At 40.1% G+C, this 18,664-nt stretch overlaps 1 protein-coding gene across 2 annotated transcripts; it reads left to right on the top strand.

Moving 5' to 3' along the window:
* Positions 1–4,675: 4,675 nt before the first annotated feature.
* LOC121657242 (CMP-N-acetylneuraminate-beta-galactosamide-alpha-2,3-sialyltransferase 1-like) lies at positions 4,676–18,057 on the top strand. 2 transcript variants are annotated; one of them, XM_042012652.1, is made up of 7 exons: positions 4,682–4,972; positions 5,304–5,563; positions 5,669–5,865; positions 8,083–8,262; positions 10,333–10,378; positions 12,537–12,656; positions 17,624–18,057. In XM_042012652.1, the coding sequence occupies exons 2-7, from the start codon at positions 5,318–5,320 to the stop codon at positions 17,789–17,791; spliced, it is 957 nt and encodes a 318-aa protein (XP_041868586.1). In that variant the 5' UTR covers positions 4,682–4,972; positions 5,304–5,317; the 3' UTR covers positions 17,792–18,057. The 2 variants fall into 2 exon arrangements, with proteins under 2 accessions (XP_041868587.1, XP_041868586.1); XM_042012653.1 differs by lacking the exon at positions 12,537–12,656 and having other exon boundaries at positions 4,676–4,972.
* The last annotated feature ends 607 nt before the right edge of the window (positions 18,058–18,664 follow it).

Genomic DNA, 18,664 nt, shown 5'->3' with positions numbered 1-18,664 from the left:
CATGTGCTTTTTTTAACTAGTTATTTTAATGACATGCAGGGCCCCTGGCCTATGGTGACCAGAGGGGACTATTACCAGCTTATGTTTCCATTTAAAATCTGTGTTTAATAAACTTGAGTTTTTAGGCAATCTAAATCTGTCCTGGTGCATTAGAACCTGCAGTTCCTTTTTATATATTTACCAGGGTGAAATTCCCCAGTTGTCGTTGTCACCTCACCTGTTGACTTGCCACATTAAAACAGCAGCCTATTGTTTAAAAAAAAAAAATGAATGTATGTATTGTTCCTGGTTGGACGTTCTAAAGGCTTAGCGAAGTTTGCCAACATTAGAAGCTCATAGTCACCAAGATACACAGAGAAGCCAGTCCAACAGGGCTTGGTGTGTGTGTTCAATGGTTTCTCAGAAATGTTTCTTTGGCAGGTCCAGCTGAGATAAATTGCAAGAAACACATGATTAGTCAATACCATAGACAAGCTCAGGGAAAACAGGTTTTTGAAATTCAGTCGATACAGGCCACAGAGCAGTTCGTATGATGAGGTTATATAAGGTCTCCTTTTCATTCAGGTGTTTGGATATATATATATATATATGTATATGTTAAGAATTAAATAAAATATTTAATCCAGTAGCAGAGCCTGAGAACCAAGAATCCCATACCTAAACCATAACATCAGCCACAGACCATTCATACAAAGGAAGAAACTTCAGATATATCATCCCACACTGCATTAAAAAAATAAAACAAACACAGGTACCCAGGCCAGGCGAATGGCTTTGTCAACCCATCACTACTTGCCTATCAAACAAAACTGAGCCTGTTTACATGCACACCAAAATCTGTTCATTACCCAATTTATGGAGTTATTTGATTATCCCATTGATCATGTAAAAAGGGTAATGTCCATTACAGTGATCTAATTATGAGAAATCAGATTTGATCACATCTAGATTCCTTCCCAGTGCTTTGATGTCTAAAGGCGAACTACAGAACTTTTGCAGATGTTCTCTGTGACATGCCCCCTATTGATGGCTAATTTGCATACATCTTGCATCCTAACATCCGTACTGTGAGATCTCTCCAGCCAGTTAAATGCAGTCTTATCTTGATTATTGTCTTATCTTATGTTTCTGTCACAGTTTCTCAAAAGAAAGCAAAGGGAACTGAAAAGGTGATAAGACAAGTCAACACAAGACTGACTCTAAAAACGTTTACAAAAAAACACAAAAAACAGCTAAATCAGTGCAGAAGAACAAGAGCAGAACGTGAATATTTTATTCAGGATTTAGATTACCCTTGTTTAATTTCACAACATGGGTATGTCCGATTCAGACCAAACACCAACATTGGATGCTTGCCATATGAAAGCCGACCCTCGTTTTCTCCTCGGGGAGAACAAATGAAGTTTGAGTCTTATGTCAAAGCAGTAATGTAAACCATGGTTTACAGACCTAGATAGAAATTATCTGTTTACTCAGGATTTCTTTGGTCAAATTAACAAGCTCACTTTCAATCTGGAGTCATTATGTCAACAATTTCACTTTGATATACAAATGTGTGTTGAATTATACAAACATAAGTCTACATAGTTGTATTCGATGTCCTAGGTCACAAATCAGGCAAAGTCAACTCTGCTTTGCAGCCATCCATTGGAACAGCAACATTAGAGCCAGTGGCTTGTAAAGCAACAGGACAAACTGGAACATTTCTTGCGCCCTCTAAACAACCCAGGAAGGAACAAGTGTTTGGTGTGTTTAGGTATGGCTGGGTTTTATATGACATCCACATCTGTCTCGTAAGTTATGAGCAACATGAAGTGGTAAACAATCTTGCTAGCTCATTGTAGAACACAGTATGAGTGGCAAATGTAGTGTTGAGGTCTGGAGAATGCCATACATTTTCTTTGTTTTTGACTGTCCCAGTCGTTTCATTCATCAAACTAATCAAGGTTACTTCAGGGTCCCTTATAAAGCCATAAAATAGAAGAGTGATTAAAGGATTTTATGAAAAGACATCAAGAAAAGGATACTACTTGGTGGGGTCAGAGGGAGCTGAGTCATGCCAGAGTTTGAAGGTATTACCTGTTTACAAATCACTTAAATTGGTTAGGGTTCTTCTCTGTTATCTTCTGCTATGTTGTAGGGATATTAAAGCTCAAGAGGCAATAAATAGCCAGAGCTGCTTGTTTGTCTCTTTAAACTGCGGTTTTAAAACAACACAAGCTAAAATAACTTCATTTAACTGAAAAAACTTAATTCACCTGGATATAGTGGATTTTATTATAAAGACAACATACTGGGCTCTTACAGAGTACCGAGGACACAATGGAGTAAAACAGCTGGTCATGGTTTGTTAGCATCAAACGGACACAGAAACAGAGGCTGCAAATTCATTTTCTGATAACCTTTTTCATTTAATTTCCTCTTTCCATTATTACGCCCCTCATCTGTGGAACAGCCTGTCACAGAAGCTCAGGGCCGCAGAGACTGTTCATGTTTTTAAAGAGACTTAAGACCTACCTTTTTAGCTTAGCTTTTAACTGAATTTTATTTGATCTTAATTTGCTTTATATAATTTTATCTCATGTTATTTTATTTTCATTTTACTTAACATTATTACTTTTTTAAATTATAATATTTTATGAAGTTCCTTAAATGTATATATTTTTATTATTATTTCTGTTGTTTCTGGTTATTTAATCTTTGTTTTAACCTCAGTGTTTTCCTCATGGGAATCCTTTATGCTGGGGGTTGTTGACACAGTGATTGCCATTGTCTGGGTGGCTGGGGTACCTGGGGCCTCATTTATCAAACTGTGCATAGCAAAGTAAACTACAGATGGCGTTTGTAGCGCAAAAAGGAAATGCTGCTCATGTCTACTTTCAGATTTATGAAAGCGTGCACATGCACGTCCTACACCTGTTTCCGTTTATGAATCAGAATCAATTCTAAAGCGAGTACATGTGAGGGAACGCCCACATGGTGGCTATAAATGGTCAGGTGGACATATTCATCACATCATTTGCATGATGGCTCAGAAGGGAAAAGGAGGGAAAAGTGTGATTTTTTGGGGTGTGAGACTGAGATCCTGATGGACCACGTTGAAAAACGTAAAAATGTGTAATTGGTGGGCACGGTGTGGGCATTACTGGTGTCAGAAAGGCAGAATAGTGTCAGCAGGTGGCTGATCCTGTCATCGCAGTGTTAGAAGGCAAGACACGCCAGCAGTATCTGAACATGTGGCTGGATATCTCAGTCGGTAGAGCATCTGTCTGCCATGCGGGAGACCGGAGTTTGAATCTTACATGGGTGATTTGCTTTGGAGAAAAGTGTCTGCTAAATTATGCAATTTAGTCATTTGTTTTAATCTATAAAATAAATATGTACAGATCCATCTGACAGTGGTACCTGTTGCTGGGTGCTCCAACTGGGTGGGTGGTGCAGAGGGACACAATTGCTGCTATTAACCAGGAGGACAAGGAGTTGCGGGAAATAAAGACTGAACAGAAATTGGGACAACAATAAAAAAAAAAAAACATTGTGTATGAATAAATAGATAAATAAAAGGAAATCCTCCTCTTGTGTGTTTCATTAGTGTTGCTTCACTTTCAGTCTGCGTCCCGTTCTGCAGGAATGAAGGACCAAAGCTACTTTTCACCTTGACTGCTACATGCTAGCAGCAGACTGTCCATCTTATTTAGCTGGATAGCCCTGATCTGGGTGTTGGTGGCCTTTGTGGACATGGGTGGACTGGCTCCTGGTGTGGATGGAGCAATATGCCTAAATTACTTTTTTATCATGTAAAGATATTTGTGTTGCCTTCAGCATGGAAAGCGCTTTATAAATAAAGTTTGATTTAATTTAAGATAAGATAATCCTTTATTTGTTCCACAGTGGGGAAATTTCTGTGCTACAGCAGCAAAGGTGATTGTGAAAAACCAGTGCAAAAACAGTATTACAGAGATAAGAACAAAAACTGTACAGAAAAAAATCTATATAAAAGTCTATATAAAAATCTATATAGAAGTCTATATTAAAAGCATATATACAACTGGATTATTGGAAGTATAATTCATTTGAAATCAGGTGCACTCATGAAAAGAAAGGAAATAAAAAGAAGCACCAGAGTTTGAGCAACTTAGAGCTGTTTCTTGCTTTGTTAGGCCATGAAAATGTTTAGGTCTCCAATAGCCAATAGGGGGCTCTGAAGCTGAATGTCCAGCCTCACCTTTTTTTCTTATCAGATGTTTTGTACTTTTTCTTAATTTAAACTGGTAATTTTGGTATCTTTCCGTCTTTTTAAAACACAAAGCAAAACAAGCTAAAACCACATTTACCTAATAGATTCCCCAATTTTCCACACTTCAAAAAAAAAATAAAAATAAAAACAATAAAAATTGAATATGGCATAACCATCTTATGATGAAGAAGCTAAAAAAATTAAGGGCCCCAAAAGCAGGCGTGCAACTCTTAAAGTTTTAACAGTTTATTTAAAGGAAGTAATTGGTGATAGTGTGCTGTATAAAAACAGGTGGGTCAGTGACTGAGTGGATCGGCATGCAGGCAGGCAGGAACTGAAGCTCTGGAACGGCAGGTCAGCGGCAGGTCAGCGGCAGGAACTACACAGCAGTGAAAGCCACGATCAGGCAGAAATTGGTACTCAGAGCTCAATTGAAATACTGAGGCAGTGATGAGATGATCAGTCTCAGGTGTGTCTGAAAACTGGCTTCTGGCATCCACAGCTTTACCTGCAAAACAGACACACCAAATCCATAACAAATGTTTGCATTATTTCTACAACCACACCCTCCAACCCTAAGGTGCACCAATCCTGTGTCCTGCAAACAGGACACAGGAAAAAAAAAAGAAACCAAAAAAAGAAAACTGCTTAACTGTCAGAAGTCTGCACACTTCTAGGAGACATTTAGTTTTGCTGGATGTGATTAATTGAGAAGTGGATTTACTCTGAAGTCAGGTAAGTGAATAAAGAAAATGACCCGCAACACATCTGACTGATATTATATTTTGTTATACTATATTTTGTTATAGTATTAACTGCTGCTATTAGGAACTGATAACAAGATGTACTAGAACTACAAGAATTATTTTTGTAATTATAAACATCAGTGGTATTCATAGTGGCATGTTTTGTACGCTCATGAAGTAAAGAGGAGTTAATTTAAAGATATGAGAAAGTTACAAGCTATTGTTAGTTATTTTAATATTATTTCACATTAGCAAGAATAAATTGCCTTTTTTAAGCCATTACATAGATTCACTTTTGTATTTTATCACACAATTTACAGGCTGAAACTGATGCATGTCCAGCATAATGATCACCCTCAAGATGTTCCTTTTTCTGCTGTCTGTTGCTGCCATTTGGTTTTTTATAAGTCAACAATTCCTTGCAGCTGACTGGCTGCAGTTTCAGGATCAAAGGTTGTGTGCTTGTGAGAAATGTTTATTGGAAGATCCACTGTTGCTTAACAGTAGTTTTAACAGTTCTGTTGAGCCATTTTTGTGTGCAGAGCACAACCTCACTGAGGATGCTTTCTACTGGTGGAAGGTAGGCTGTCTTCCTTTAAAGTCATCAAATGTAATTTCTCGTCTTATTTATGAAACAAGAAAAACAACTTAAACTGGTCTAATGACAAACTACTATATTTCTTAGGAAATACAGCTTGAAGAGCGTAACTTCAGTGTCTATGAAGCAACAGTGAAGAAGATATTTGAAATAATTCCACCCAGACCAGATCTTCCAGAACCCAGACCTGATCGCTGCCGGACTTGTGCAGTTGTGGGGAATTCTGTTAACCTGAAAAGATCTCATTATGGACCTCTGATAGATTACCAAGATGTCGTCATAAGGTAACTGACCAGTAAAAGAAATTCTTTCTTAATGTTAGCCCCTATCACTGACAATAAAAAAATAAAGAAAGAAAGAATGAAAAAAGAAAAAACATCAAAAGGTTTTGTAATCTACAGTCTCTGCTTGTCCAAAAACGTTTATAGTTTCTTCTTGTTAAAACATTACACCAAGCTTACTTCTGGTGAGACAGGAAAGAAGGTCCTTGTTTACCTCGACATGTTTCAGCTTCCTCCTGTGTCCTTCTCAGTGCCAGATTAAAAAAACAAAGAAAGATGCAGAAGCTCAGATACAACCATAGTTCACACACAAACATTTTTGTGTGTTTTTTTAAACATTTAAAATGTGTTTTTAAATATTGTGTGTGTTTTAAAGAAACTGTTACAGTTTCTTTCCCGTTTCTGTCCTCCTTCTGTCTCCTGCTGTACTTTTTCTCCAGCTTTCCAGGGCTGCCTTCCTTTATCTGTCTCTCCATCTTTCCCCTTAACTTCTATTCTTGTGATAAAAGAACAGAAACAGTTCAGCTGAACTTAAACGTTGGTGTCCCTAATATCATATTGCTAGTCTTTTCTTTTTTTATTATTAAAAACAAGTAGGTTTAATGTTGGTTGGTTGTCTTTCACACATACGGCCGTAGCCTCTCAGCCCTGTCTGTAAGGGCTTCTGTCTCTGCAGGTGATTTTATTCTTTGGTCTTTTTCTTGTCATCTTCTCTTTTTTGGCTTAATTTGTGTCTGACTGAAGATCTCATCATTCTCTTCTCATTCACTCGCCTCCTTCCTTTAACACACATGTGTTTTCAATCAATCAATAACATAAACAATAAAAGGCAGAAGACAGTACAAGGACTGACCTTGTGATTGTGCTCTTTGTACTTAAAAGCCAGCGTAAAACAATGAGTTTTAAAAAGAGATTTAAATTCATTAAGAGGTCTGGCAGACTTCATAGAAAGAGGGAGATGGTTTCAGAGGTTATGGTCTGCAGCTGAAAAAGCTCTGTCTCCCCGAGTCAAGTCACCAGTACTCCAGTTTGAAAAGATGAGGGTGAATGACCCTTTTAAGAACATCACAAGGAAGGTAAGGCTTCACTTTGTTACTAGGCCTCAGATGAGAAAAACGTGACTGGACTATTGCCTCTCTCCCGTCTGTCCCTTGACTTCCTGTCTGGTGATGTCTTCTCTCTGTAGCTGTTGTAGTTTTCACTTTGTTCCCCATTTACTGAATCAAGTCCTCCCATATGGGGGATGAAAGATAGAATGTGCTTTTCCTGCCTTTCTCTCTATATTTTTTTTTGCAAAACTATTATGAGGTGTTTTCAGAGACAAATTCTAGACTTTTGGAGCCCTTGGCAAAATATCAAAGGGGACCCCTCCAACCAGCACTCCTCTCCCTTTATAATGGTAATATGTTAATATTATATTAAAGGTTTTTGTTGTTAAAGTGTTAAATACTTACTTCATTAGTTACAATTTTTATTTCACTAAACAGGAGAATAAATAATTTTCCATATTGGAACCGTATTTAAACTATGTGGTGGATCCACATAATGACTCTTTATGACAGTCCAGGTTTGTTGATTTTATGTTAAGCCTCGTTACACCCAGGACACTCACCAGGACACACCTGAGCTGCTCTGAGCTAAATTTAACTTCAGTATTATCTGCACTACCTACCACTGTCTTGATCTCGTTTGATCTTCCTGTCTTCTTTTTTCTCTTTTTTCATTGACACACAAAAAACTTTTCTTCATTTTGATAAACCTGCTGTCACCAGTTTGGAGGTGGGGCTTCTTATTGTTGTTGCAAACTCTTCATATAATCGCTGCTCCATAATGATTCAGCTGATCAGTCCTCTGGGGCCCTTCTGGCTCGGGGAACCAATTATTTGCTTGTATGCCTCTTGCCAAGCACAGATTCTGATCAGAAGATGCTTGATCCTTAATTCGGGCCCCAGGTGGGTGTCGGCCCTTGAGCCATGTCCACAATGACCATTGAATAATCCGTCTCTGACCCTTCTTCAGTGGGGTCACACAAAGTTGCTGTGGATGTAATGCTGTGGCAAACTTAAGTCAGAATAGCCTATTAAACACTTCACAGCAACATGACACGACCCCTCTGTGGACAGCTACAGGAAGGAGCAGAAAACATGTCAAGATAAACAATGAGTTTCTTTCGGAACTGTTTTACAAAAATAAGCTTATTGTAATGTATTCTGTGTTCAGGGTGAATGCTGCTCCCATCAAAGGCTATGAAGCAGATGTTGGGAATAGAACGACCCATCATGTCATGTATCCAGAGAGTGCTGTGGATTTAGATAACACTACTCATCTTGTTCTGTTTCCATTCAAAATATCTGATCTTATGTGGCTCATCAAGGCATTCACAACAGGATTTTCTGGAGTGTGAGTAAAATTTCATCATAAAATTTATTTTTAATAAGTAAATCAAACTTTTTGTCATTTTAATTAGTAACATAAGAGACAAAAATAAGTGTAACTACCTACTGCTCTCAACGAAGGCAGACGCTTTTCTTCTCTCTCCTTCCCCATACTCTGCCCTGCTACTTGTCCTGTCTTATCTGAGCCTCTCTCTGCATTTCTGTTCTAAATCTGAACCATCTTGAACCATGGATCTGATCAGCTGGTCTCTCAGTGCAACTGACCAAATTTATTCAAACCGAAAAATGGGCTGGTGTGTGCCCTTCTAGGCCCAATGTAGGGACATTTTTTTTTACTCTCCCTCATGTTATCTTTTCTATCTGTGAAAATGACGTGCTGCACAGCGGCTGCTGCCTCAGTCTGCCTGATCCTGTTTTGTTTATACGTTGTGTTGTGTGCTCTTGGATTGGTTTGCACTGGAAAAAATTTTCGTTGCACCTGTTGCAATAACAATAAAGTTTCATTTGTTTGTTCATTCGTTCATTCATTCAATCATAATACTAAATGAAGACTTATTTTAACTGTGATCTTAAAAGCCTGCAAAAGTAGGGGTTGTCAGTGGTTTAGTATAGTTTAAAATTGTCCCCAATGGGAAATTTACTTTGGACTCATGTGGTGTTACATTAGTTGCCTTGTTGACATCAATACACCATCAGCCACACAGCATAAATCATCAATATATTGCACAATATCCATTTGGGATAAAAATGAAGAAAACAAAATAAGAGATATTGTACAATCTATATGGCAATAAAAGAGACTATTTAAAATTATTTAAGATTTTGATTGAAATGGGGACAAAATGAATTATTAAAACGGCTCAATCTGCATTTTGGAACTGGTTACCTTCTACCAGTAGGTAAGAACTTGCAAAGAATGTGTGATGGGTTTGATAAAACTCTGTACTTGTCTGAGTAGACATTGATCTTGGATGGATTAGAGGGAGAGGTTTCCAGTCCTCTCAATATTCTTCAAGGCAGACTGTTCCAGATGGAGAAGTTTAGATTTAGCATGGGCTGAGAGATTGCTGTACCATGCTGACGTACCTAATAATGCTCTCCAGCACAACCTGATTTAAACAAAAAACATCATTTTCTGATCCACACCAAATTCCATAAGTCCCCATACAAAGAGCAGCCTTTGCTGTAAGCAAGAACACAAATATTCAATATGGTCACTCAAACTGTAGAGATGATCATTGTAAATACTAATACTAATGTATTTATAGGATTTAACCTGTTTGATGTCTTCATTGTGGGTCGAGAGTCTAGTGTGGTCCCCTGCTGCCCAATGGTCCAGCACCATCAACTTTGTTATTTTTGTCAAATACACTGAAGGATCTGTGTCTCTGTATGGCAGGATGAGTATTGCGATGTGGTCAGAAAATTCAGATTATCTGGTTTCTTAATGGTGCAATCATTTGTGTAAAGTGTAAAAAAGACTGGTGAGATGACAGAGGCCTTTGGTACACGTGCTGATGGATCTAAACCTGAAGAGTTTGCTTGTTAGATAACAACAGATAATTTATGATAATGATTTTTTTTCCTGGCAGTTTGGACAGTATGCATATAAATAGATCTAGAAAACAGGGCACCAAGCTGGGTTGAGTATCCGTAAAAGATGGGCTGAGATTTCATCAGGGCCTGAAGATTTATGTTTACAAATATGTTAAAAAATAAATTGGATCTTGATGGGGCTCAACTACCAGCCTAGGGTTTTGTTCAGTGGTTGTCATATTCTGCACCACTTCATCCAGACACTGGATAACTCCACAACTGACCATTCTCTGTAAACTCTAGACATTGCTGTATGTAAAAATCCCTGTAGATCAGAAGTTGATCAGGAATTGTTAAAACCAGAATTGATCATTTCAAATTCTAATTGTTTTTGTCACTTTTTAAAATTGGTTTTCATTTACCACTGATTCATTTATTTTTTATTCCAACCCTGCTTTTGTCATTTGGGTTACTGAGTGACTCATCCAACCTTGAAGTTTGACTGTATATTTTTTCATTTCATGCTTTTTTCCAATAGGTCATATGCACCTATAAAATCCAAAGTACAAGCTAACAAGGATTTGGTGAGTATTGTATTAAATGCGTTCAGTTCACCTTAAACACCCTGTCTGTTTTTAAACTAAACTGTCAATGTGAATGAAAGAATACCTGGTGCTGACAAAGCTGACCCTGAACCATCCTTTAAGGCCCATTTATGCTTCCTCACATACATAATAGATACGTTCATTTCAAGCGTTGTCATACATCGCTGCCCTTCATACTTCTGTCGTTTACATTGCCATGGTTATAGAGTATTATTGCTCCGTTTTCTGCCATCGATCTGCAAGGCACCTCCGAGTGCATTAATTACATTCTTAAACACCGCAGGAGACAGACAAAAGTGTCTGTTCATCTGCACATCTGTCTTCTGCGTTGGGTATAAATGGACCTTTAATTATGTAGACGATGACCCAGCCTACTGGAAGACCTTTACCAAACAAGTCAAGTCAGTGCATATAGAAAACCATAAAGTATTGTTCTGTTTGTTCTTTGTTTTTGTTTTTTTGTTTTGTTTTTATTATTACTTTAAGTTTTTTTTTCTCTCTAAATAATTTTAGTAACAGCTGCTTAATTTTTATTACATGTGCCATAAGATTTTTTTTTTCTGTTTTTCTCTATTCTGCATGAGTTTTTGCAAAATAGTCTGAAAAGTAACATTTCAAAATACCCTACAATAAAAAAAGTCACCACCTGGATTTAACTAAACAAATAAGGTACAAGCCTGGTGTTGGATAATTAGTGCATGTGCAGTTATCTTTCAGCTGGCAGCAAATTATTTAACCCCATGTGATGAAATAAGTAGCTTCTTATGTCCTAAAGAACCACATTGAAACACAGATCCCATGGTCATGGAAAAGAGGACAGTTTGTTAAATAAGGGTCAAATTATTGGCATGCATCAAGCACAGAAAACATGTAAAGAGATTGCAAAAACTACCTAAATTTGGTTAAAAAAATCCTGAATGACTGATTGGCTTAAATGTTTGAAATCAAATCAGAGAAAAACATCAGTAGAACTCAGGGCTATGTTTAATAATGAAAGTAAGAACATTTCCACATGGACAATGCAAAGGTAAGTCAAGGGACTGGGACTGAACAGCTGTGTAGCCATAAGAAAACCACTAATCAGCAGTGTTGGGCACGTTACTTTGAAAAAGTAATTAGTTACAGTTACTAGTTACTTCTCCCAAAAAGTAACTGAGTTAGTAACTGAGTTACTCCACTATAAAAATAACTAGTTACCAGGGAAAGTAACTATTTCATTACTTTTTTAAAGTTTAAAAATGTCAAAGAAGTTTGATTTTTTTCAGAACAGGTTTCACAGGCCAGGTGCATAGAGTAGAACAGCAAAGACTGGTACCTGAACAGACGTTTTAATATTTATTGCACCTCAAAAGACCACAACTGGTACAACTGTACTTCAAGAATTTTCTTCATCATTTCCACCTCGAAAACGCCGTCTTTCCCTGAGAGTCCGGACTCGCCATCTCTGATTTTTTGTGTGTGTGCTTCTATGTGCTGGGTTTGTGTGTAAACATCCGCCCACCTGGTGTCTCTGATTGGCTTATAAAATTTTCCTCCAATCATCATTACTTAATCGCTTACCCCTGTTTTCACTACAGGGGAAAACACACACACATTTGGAGCTCCTGTGTCTGTGAGCCAAGCTAGCGTTAAACCAAGTGGGACCACCACTTCGTAGCTTCACTCAGTAACTTGTAGTAACGGCATTTTGGTAATGGTAACGGCGTTGTAACGATAGAAAAAGTAATTAATTAGATTACTCGTTACTAAAAAAGGCAACGGCGTTAGTAACGGCGTTTATTTTAACTCCGTTATTCCCATCACTGCTAATCAGTGAGGCTAACAGAAGAAAGAGGCTTCAGGTTGCTAGGGAGCATAAAGATTTGACTCTGGAGCAGTGGAAGAAGGTCATGTAGTCTGAGTCCAGATTTACCCTGTTCAAGAGTGATGGGAGCATCAGGGTAGGAAGAGAGGAGGATAAAGTGATCCAGCTTTCATGTCTCGTGCCTACTGTACAAGCCTGTGGGGGCAGTCTATGATCTGGGGTTGCTGCAGTTGGTCAGCTTTTGGTTCAGCAATATTCTGTGCCCAAATATGTTTTTTATTTATTTTACTTGGCCAGGCAATGCATTTAAAAATTTCTTCTGTTTCCTACCAGGTGATGGTGCTCAGTCCGGCTTTCATGAAGTACATTCATGACATGTGGCTGGAAAAGGAGGGCAGCTATCCATCCACTGGCTTTATGGCTTTAATTCTAGCACTCCACATTTGTGATGAGGTAAATTTGCTTTATTGGAGTTTGTATTGTAAAATTGATAAAACTATGTGATGTTCTAGTGTTCATGACTTATACAATACTGGATTTCAATAATAGTAATAGTTACAACTCAGTGTAAAATGTGTTGCTGTTCATATGAGGTATTTCAAGACTGGACCAAATTATTTTTTCAAAGTTTTATCTTGGACATGAACAATTTTTGGTACAGTTTGAGATGTAAATAATACTCCATCAAAAACAGAGATATTAGGAAGACCAAAAGATAGTACTGGAAATTAAAGAAGGGGACTAGAGACTAGTGGTTCAGGCAAAATCAGAAATATTTGTACCAAAGGAATGGTGAAAGAATAAATAAAAACTTCCACAACTTTGGAAAGCCATGGTAGGCTGCATGGTGGTTATACACTGTTGCCTTAAAGCAAGAATGTTCCTGACTCTGTGTGGAGTTTGCATGTTCTCCCCATGTCTGCGTGAGTTCTCGCCAGGTACTCCAGCTTCCTCCCATGATCCAAAGATGTGCACATTAGGTTTATAAATCACTCTAAATTCTTTTTAGGAATATGTGAGTGGTTGTTTTGCTCTCTGAGTTGGCCTTGCAGTGGACTGCCGACCTATTCAAGGTGTACCCTAACAAATGACAAATATCCGGAGTCCGGAGTGTTATAAAAGGAATACCAATTTTATTCCTGCACCAAATAAATAAACAAAACACAGAAATATTCACAAAACACCTAGGGAACTTTAAAGATAACAGAAAAGGTTCCTATAAAAAAAAAAGAAAAAAAGAAAAACGACAGTATTTACAAACAAAACTATTAAACGAAAGGTGTCCTTTTTCAGGTATAATACTTTCTACAATAAATCTTCAAATATCGAAAACCAAATGTCCATTAGATAAATTCTGGGATTACTACAAAGGATAAATAAACCAAAAAAAAAAAAAAAACAAAAGCAAAAAACTAGTTAGATAACTCAAAAAGCGTCTCCTAATGAGAGCGTCAAGTTTTTTTTTTTTTATAACTTGTCCTGTCCAGCATCATAGCAAGCAAAATGATAATCTGGTTGCTGTATCGTGCTGAACAAATTTGCTCTGCCAAGGGGAGGCCTATGGGTAAGGCTCCTCTTGATAATCTGATTCATTTATTTATTTATTTACTTTGAATCACGGAATATATGTAATCTTGCTGGACCTGACCGGAGGGGACAGAAAAAGATGGAAAATAGCAAAAAGAGCAAAAGAGAAAGAAGAAAGGAGACAAAAAGATCACAGACAGAAGACAACGACCCTTCAATCCACACCATCACCAGACAACAAACTGTTACACCTGTACATGAACACAGCAGAAAATTTCCTACAACTTTCACAAAAGCAGAAACACACACACAGAAAAAACAGGGCTGGCAGTCATTAAGAGTTTTTAAATAATAACCAGATCAAAAAGACATAACAGCGACCAGATACTAACTCACAGGAAAAATACAAAAAAAAAAAAAAATTTATAATTATCACTTAGTATTAAAACCTACTAGACAACTCAGTGACTGTGTCAGCATGCAGAGCATGAGAAACAAGGAGTGATCAGTGATGAAGAGTGGTGAGTGAGATCATGCAAATGCGACCACGCCTCCACGGAGGCCAGAGGCAGACCAGGGCCTGGGCCGGGCCCCCAGCAGCAGACCCGGAGCACCAACCCAAGCCACCCCACCACAAAGACGACTCCAGCCCCACCCGAAGGGCGGCAGAGGGAAGCCCCAGCAAGAGCCCCCCACGGTCCCGGGGCACAGGCCCCAGTGGGCCAAGATCAGCAGCCGCCGGCCCCGCCAGGGACCGGCCACCCAGGGCAGCCCAAGCGAAGGGCCCAGGACCCCAGAGGCGGCCGCCCCACCCCCCAAAGGCAGAGGGCCCGCAACATGCCTAGGAGGACCAGGCCCCCCCAGACAGCCACCCGGCGTAGGCCAGCACACACCCGATGTTCCAGCCGCACACCCCGGGAACCAGGGTGCTATCGGCCCCCTCCCCCCACTCCCCACCTACTTTAATCTGCACCCCATATAACCCCAAACTCACACCCTCCCCCACGCTGCACCCACAATCACTCACCACCACACAGTCAAGCCACACACAACCCACCCACCATGCCCCATGGGGGACACCCCAGGCGTACCAGCGGACAGCGAGCCCCAAGCACCCCCCCTTGACCAACCCCCACAGAGCCAGCAGCCCACCAGCGCAGCCACCCGGGGACCCAGCCCTGGGGCAACCACCCCCCCCCCACAACTGCACTTAACCCCGCCCCAACCACACACAGTAACACATGCACACACCTATTTCCTTGCACACTCCCGCTCATCCTAACTCATATATGCCCTCTCAGCCCCACCCAAAAAATATAAACACTCACACAGCATCCAACCCTCCCACTCTCACTCCCCAGACACACCCCCACTCATCCTAACACATGCATACACGCGCACACAAACATACCCCCCATCCACACAAACATCATCCAAACTATAGACACACACACACAACATACAAGCATCCCTGTCTCACACCCCAGCACCTCCCCCTATAATCCCCCGAATCCCACTCAGCCCTCCTTCAAACCCCTACACCCCCCCTGCCCCGGGGCCATACCCTGGGTCCCAGGGTGTCAACCAGACACCAGGGCATGCACCAACCCACACCACGGCAGCACATCCGGGCAGGCCCAGACCCCCGGCACATACAGAGCCCACCACCCCGGAGGAAGGAGGACCACCCCCGGGCACCAGAGCCCAGAACCCCTGCACAGCCCGTCCCGGAATAGCCTTGCCGCCCGGCCCAGGACCGACGCCCACCAACCCAGGCACCACCAGTGGCCTCACCCCCTGCCACGAGGCGACTCCAACTGCTGGCCCCCACAGCCCCCGATGGGGCCAGAACCAGAGCCACCCCCACCGCAGAGCAGCCCGGTCCCGCACCACGGGCAACCACAAAGAACCCGCAACCACCAGTCACTCCCGGCCATTTCTCAAACCCGCATAGCAACGAGGTCACAGTCCTCCACCTACACTAAGTGATGGAACTAAGCACAGGGGACCAGAAGGAGTGAGATTCAGCCAAATAGTTCTTTGAGGAGGCAGACATTGTCTCACTACTGATGTGGTCAACTAAGAGATTCCTAAACTGCTGAATACACAGATTATTTTTGTTTTTCCAGTTCACAAGGATAGTTTTCTTTGCGATGCATAATGCTGTGCGTATCATGTGTGCGTTAATTGCCATATTAATGTCACCCAAGTCACCTACTGTAGTAGACATAGTGCGGGGATGTAGGAATATTACATTTAAACCATGTTGACATGTCCACACATGTCTGAAGCCAGAACCTGCGGACAGGTGTGCAGGACCACAAGGCATGGAGATAGTTGTCTGGTGTGTTTTCATTGCAGTGTGTGCAGATGTTTGATTGTGACAGACCCATCCTGAACATCCTTTGTCCTGTATAATGAGTTCTATGCAGAATTTTGAATTGTATTAGTTGCATATTTGAATTTTTAGTCATTTTAAAGGTGTTTAAACATATTTGTGACCATTTATCTTTATTAAAGTTACTGGATAAGTCACCCTCCCATTTTGAAGTTGGAAGACAGATTGAGTCTTCTAGTTTAGATAATAGTCTATATGTTTTTGATAATAGCTTTGGGGCATTGAGATTCATGAATTCTGCCACCCTAATAGGTAGCTGTAAGTTTAATTGATTAATGGTATATTTTTTACATATAATAGATTTAAGCTGGTGATATTCTAAAAATGTTTTGCTAATGATTCCATATTGTGAAGTGAGAATATTAAATGATAAGAAGTTTCCATTTTCTATTATATGTTCTGTTTTATTCCTTTATTTTTCCATTGAGTAAAATTGATAAGCTTTTTGTTTTGCAGGATGTCAGGGTTGTTCCAGAGGGGTGTAAACTTACATGGAAAAAGTGAGGATTTGGTTATTTTTTAGAAAATCCCACCAAGCCACTAAGGAGGAACTGATATTGATGCTTTTAAAACACCTATGTGTTTTGATGGTTGAGAGCGTCAAGTATAACACAAATGTCACTAACTCAAACCAAAATCCGCCACAGCAAGAGCGGTTTGCACAAATAACTGGGAGTCTTTTCACCACAACGAAAAATCAACCTGAAAAGCTCAGCCCAACCAAATCCAACTCTCTAAAGGGTTTTACCATCCAAGGCTTTTCACTACACAAGAACAAAGCCACCCTGGCTCACTGGTGTCGCCCAACCACACAGCCGCGCTGACAGGTTGTTTCTACGTGGCTTTTATAGCAGAGGAGTCCTTCCGGGTTGCCATCCTGGATTTGTCCGGGTTCATAATCGTCCAATCCGGACATCTGAAGGAGGAGACGTGGCTTGGAACAGTAGCCAATCCTCGCATTGCTCTGGTACAGCAGTTTTGCATAGTCCTTACAGATGCACAGGCCTGGGGCCGTAACAAAAAGTCCAGCAGGAACAAATGTAAATATCTGAGTCAATTTTCATCCTGAGCTATAGACCAAATTATTATTTTTTAACCCCTTAGTACCTGATGCCCTGTGGGCAGGGCATGAGAAATATATATTATACTCAGTCTACATTCCAAGTACCTACACATGTTATACACCACTGAAAAACTAAGCTTCTTGAAATGTGAATGATGTATACCATTCGGGGCTACAATCATAACTGTAGCTTCAGTACATACTTATTTCAGACCAGTCATCAGTGCAATTTATCTTTGAAGACATACTGTATTCCAGTAGCGGATGCAACAACAATGGTCCTGTTACATCAGCAAGGGTCCAATGAACACAGTCCAGTTGCTCCACAATAAGTCTTGTATCCATAAAAACCCATTTAAGGTAAAACATTTAAGGATTTTAAGAAGTTGATTATTCCATACATAAAATGTGTATGTTCTTTTGCTTTCTTAGGTCCATGTGTTTGGTTTTGGAGCAGACAGCAAAGGAAGATGGAGCCATTACTGGGAAAAACTTAAAGACAAAGAGTTTAAAACTGGACCACATTCTGGACATCATGAGTATAATGTCATCCAGCAGTTAGCTGAGAACAAAATAATCACATTTTATAAAGGACAGTGATGGTTGTGTAATATAAAACTGATGTGTGTGTGTGTGTATATAAGACAAGTTTAAAAATGATTAAGTTTAAAAAACTGTCCCTATTAGTGCACATTGCCTTCAGATCGTTGTAGCATTTCACATTTCCACATTTCCTAGACCCTTCATTATTTCCTCAATAGAAAATAACACGAGTGAGACCTAGAGAATGCTTCTCAGTGTAAGCTTTAACTAATATAATGCAAAAATTATTGGTCATTTCCTTTTAATAAAATACTGTGACATGATCTTTGGGTTTGGGTTTTTTAGTCTTGTCATTTTGAATTCTGTCTGTTTTATTTTGTAGTTCTTCCACCTGTGTATTTGTTAATTAGCACACCTAGTTTGATTTGCTTAATTGCTTCACCTGCTCCCTGTCAGTTCACCTCTGTGTATATACACCGCTGCCAGATCATCATCGTGTTTTGTCTTTGTAAGTCTTGGCACGTGTTCGAGACGGGGTCCTGGAAAGGGACGCTCACCCTTCGTCTCTGGCTCAAGTTCCTGTCTCCTGGCAAATCCTGCTGGGCTTTTTTGCTTCCTGTCATGGTTGCTGCTCTGCTGTGCAGCTCTCACTCACTAAGCTCACTTACTCCACCTGCCCTGATTGCTCACTCTCCTCATCTGCTCCCCGCCCTACTTAAACACTCTCCAGTCTCTGCTTCCCTGCCAGATGGTCTGCAATGCTAATCTTGTTGAGATCCACTGACTTTCTTGTGTCTGACCTCCTGTTATCGACCCTGTCACGTCCTTGGATTTCTCTTGCCTGACCCACGCCGGAGTTGTTCTTGTCAAGTGCCTATCTGGATATTGACCCCTGCTTGGAACAACCACGGAAATTTGCCTACCCCCCTT

The sequence above is a fragment of the Melanotaenia boesemani genome, chromosome 17, assembly GCF_017639745.1.
Source record: "Melanotaenia boesemani isolate fMelBoe1 chromosome 17, fMelBoe1.pri, whole genome shotgun sequence".
In the NCBI taxonomy this organism is placed as follows: Eukaryota; Metazoa; Chordata; class Actinopteri; order Atheriniformes; family Melanotaeniidae; genus Melanotaenia; species Melanotaenia boesemani.
This window is presented reverse-complemented; position numbering and strand designations above follow the sequence as displayed.

Excerpts from the sequence above, each read along its gene's own strand:
- LOC121657242 (XM_042012652.1), top strand. The coding sequence starts at position 5,318 with ATGTCCAGCATAATGATCACCCTCAAGATGTTCCTTTTTCTGCTGTCT. Across the intron at positions 8,263-10,332 it reads ACAACAGGATTTTCTGGAGT|GTCATATGCACCTATAAAAT; the intron begins GTGAGTAAAATT and ends TTTTTCCAATAG. Across the intron at positions 10,379-12,536 it reads TACAAGCTAACAAGGATTTG|GTGATGGTGCTCAGTCCGGC; the intron begins GTGAGTATTGTA and ends GTTTCCTACCAG.